Source organism: Symphodus melops (genome assembly GCF_947650265.1).
Source record: "Symphodus melops genome assembly, chromosome: 15".
NCBI classification, from domain to species: Eukaryota; Metazoa; Chordata; class Actinopteri; order Labriformes; family Labridae; genus Symphodus; species Symphodus melops.
In genome coordinates, this window is record NC_136705.1 from 17,559,553 (window position 1) to 17,562,832 (window position 3,280).

General features: G+C 39.4%; 1 protein-coding gene across 1 annotated transcript; it reads left to right on the forward strand.

Moving 5' to 3' along the window:
* Positions 1 to 106: 106 nt before the first annotated feature.
* Positions 107 to 1,606, forward strand: gnrh3 (gonadotropin-releasing hormone 3). The gene is made up of 4 exons (XM_079363197.1): positions 107 to 288; positions 454 to 596; positions 809 to 889; positions 1,205 to 1,606. The coding sequence occupies exons 2-4, from the start codon at positions 459 to 461 to the stop codon at positions 1,256 to 1,258; spliced, it is 273 nt and encodes a 90-aa protein (XP_079219323.1). The 5' UTR covers positions 107 to 288; positions 454 to 458; the 3' UTR covers positions 1,259 to 1,606.
* The last annotated feature ends 1,674 nt before the right edge of the window (positions 1,607 to 3,280 follow it).

Here is a 3,280-nt window from a genome sequence, read left to right on the forward strand (position 1 = left end):
ATGTCTGTTTTGTCCATATCCACACTGACGCATCCGACGCATCTGTGTAGAAAACACAAACACAAAGACGTTTTGGATATATATATTTCATGCAGTTTGAACCCTCACGGTGATGTCAGCATATGTGAGCACTTAGCTGGCTCCATTAGTTGTATTTTGTGTCCCATTAGTCAGTTAATGTGTCACACCTGCAGAGAGGGGATTATAATCCTGACAGCAGCCTTCTACAACACCTATAAAAATCCCCGTCTGGCTAATGCACCACATGCTAACTAGGCAAATACAGAGGTGAGGCAGTCCGCAATGAAGTTTGTTCAATGTTCATTAAGTTAGAATTACACTTCTTATTAATTACTACTTAAAATGTTGTCTACTTATGTTCCATGATGGTGGGTGAGAGGGGGGACTGTGACTTCATTATTGTTTGTGTTACTAATTTGGCTTCCTCTTCAGTTCTAATGGAGGCAAGCAGCAGAGTGATGATGCAGGTGTTGTTGTTGGCGTTGGTGGTTCAGGTCACCCTGTCCCAGCACTGGTCCTATGGGTGGCTACCAGGGGGGAAGAGGAGTGTAGGAGAGCTGGAGGCGACCATCAGGGTGAGTGATTTTTTTTGTTGTCATATGTTTTAAAGTTTCAGGAAATGGTGTACTTTTGTGAACTTTAAAAATAGCCCCACAGAAATTCTTCTTTAAAAGTGGTCGGTTAAGCCCGTCTCTGTATTTGTTCTACAACCCTGTGTCGTACTCGGTTCAGATTTCATTACCGCGCTGGCTTCACCTTCTGAAATCTATTCTTTTATTGTGTTTAGATGATGGGCACTGGAGGAGTGGTGTCTCTTCCCGAAGAGGCGAGTGCCCAAACCCAGGAGAGACTTAGACCATACAATGTAGTAAGTGCTTACTATACATAATTTATCACCAATGTCTACTTCAATTGTTCAATATTAATGTACACTACACCGCTGTGTGCCATTGTGTTCCAAAGCAGCAATGACAATATACAAAGTGCTCAGTGTCCGTTTTCCCCTTTTTGGCACAATTGAATATTAAAATGTTGGATTTATATATTCTCTAAATGATGGCAAACACCTCAGAGTAATTTGCTCAGACTTGTTTGACATCTTTCGTGTTTGAAAGTTGAATATTTGCTTTTTGATCTATTAAGGACCAAAGTGTTTATTGAGATTGATTTTCATTCCCTTCAGATTAATGAGGATTCCAGTCATTTTGAACGAAAGAAAAGGTTCAAGGATTACTGAAGAGCTATAAAAAAAAAAGAACAAAACAGACTGTATTTGCATCAACACCAGTGATGGATCGCCAAATTCCAACAAATCCTCACATTTACCGCACAGATGTCAGTGTTTGCATGTTTGTCACATTATATCCCATTTGAAATTGTAATAAAAATGTTTGAAAACCCGTACATTTATCAGACATTTTGTGCTTAAGTGTAATTTTCCTGTGTTGAAGTGGTCATTAGGACTGAAAGGATTCCGAATGTTTTAAAGCCCTTCAATAGATGATATCGTCTTTGCTGAGCAGCCACGACCGACAAGCATGATAAACTTGTGACACAACAATCTTAGCATGACAACAGCTGGTGATTAAGCCAATTTATTAGAAATCAATGACTTAATTGAATTTGTTACAGTTTTGGTAATTCCATTTTCTGCTACAGCAGTCATGTGCATGTGCGATGTGGGAAATTAAACCATCTGATTTTTGTGTTCCTACTTGAATGTTGATTACTGAGAGACAGTCTGTTCTGCATGTGAAGTCCACAACAGCTTTACGCTCATTGAGAATCTGAAAAACTGAAAGAGTGCATAACTTTTTCCCCCTCCATTCTCCGTACAGGAAATTGGTGTTCATTATAAAAATTGGAATTTCATATCAGGAAAGGAAAAGAATCAGCAGGGGGCATATGTTTTAAAGAGAACTCATTTTCTGGCAAAGCCCCACAGACGGAGCGCCATACTAATCGCCTGGTGCATTAGGGGCCAGGATTCATGAACTGTGCTGACACCGTGGAGGCCCTGCATTGTTACAGCGCCGTTGTAATGCACACCAATGAACCCCAAACTCCGCTCACACTACTGGGAAAAGGTGAACATTATAAAAGCACATAGAATTAAAGAGAAATTAAACCACATTCCAGTGCACTTCCAGAACAATGCTCGCTCATTTGTGATACTTCACATCGTCCCTTTAATATTCATGCTTATAATTTGCATAACACAATCATTTCCTTTGAAGGGGTTAGACTTCTTTTAAAGCATTCCGCTTTAACTTCTTTTGACAAAAGTTGAAAAAAAAAGAAAAGAAAATGTTGTCCGAGGTATTTTATTTGAAAGTCACTATGAGCTTCCCTTGAATCAATTTATATTTATCTGTATGATGTTTTCAACAAGTTTGCAACATCTTCCTAAAAGATAACTATGCCTTCATAACATTCCCCTATAATATGGTTCTAATTCAATTTGTGTGAGAATAATTAATGTTTACAGATAAAGCATAAAATCCCATGAATTCCCTTTAAATAATCCCAAAGCGTTTGCTGTGAAAGCCAACTTTCTCCCTCCCAGTGTCCTCATCAAGGACCTGCCTAATTGCACGTATATCAGGACAACAGAACCTGCTGGTATCTATGTTTCCAAATTTGATTTAACCTCACTTTCTCCTTCCTGGACCCCCTGGTGGATATTCACTTTGTTTACCTCAAATTAAACTTCATATTGTTTACAGCCTCCTGGTCCCTGAACATTTTATAGCATTTTAGAATTATTTCTTTATTTATTTTTTGTAATGATTGTAGAGTTGGGATTCATTTGAATGTTTCCCTCATCTGCATGAAAATTATATAATTAACTTTTGATTAACCAGCTCAGTTGAGTTGGTTCCCCCATGCACACTGGTGAATAGTACCCACCGCATTTTAATGACTGTTTTCCAATTGAGTGGCGACCTTTTCATCAAAGAGCCACAACTGGGGCTAAACAACGGTAGAAAATAATCAAGGTGAAGACAATAGCAGAGGCCGACAGGCTAGGATGTCATCCTTAAATATAACAACAAAGATGAAAGCAACCTTGCTGCACGTCGTGGCTGTGGCGAGGAGCCAAGTGCTTCTGCTGCTCGATGCTCCATTGTTAAAGCTGTGGAGGTCACGTCCATTGGCTTCAAGAGAGGGAAAGCACAAGAAGGCGAGAATGGCCCATTGTTACATGTCCTTGCTCAGAGGGAATTCCATTATGAAGGGCGATACATTTTTGATACTT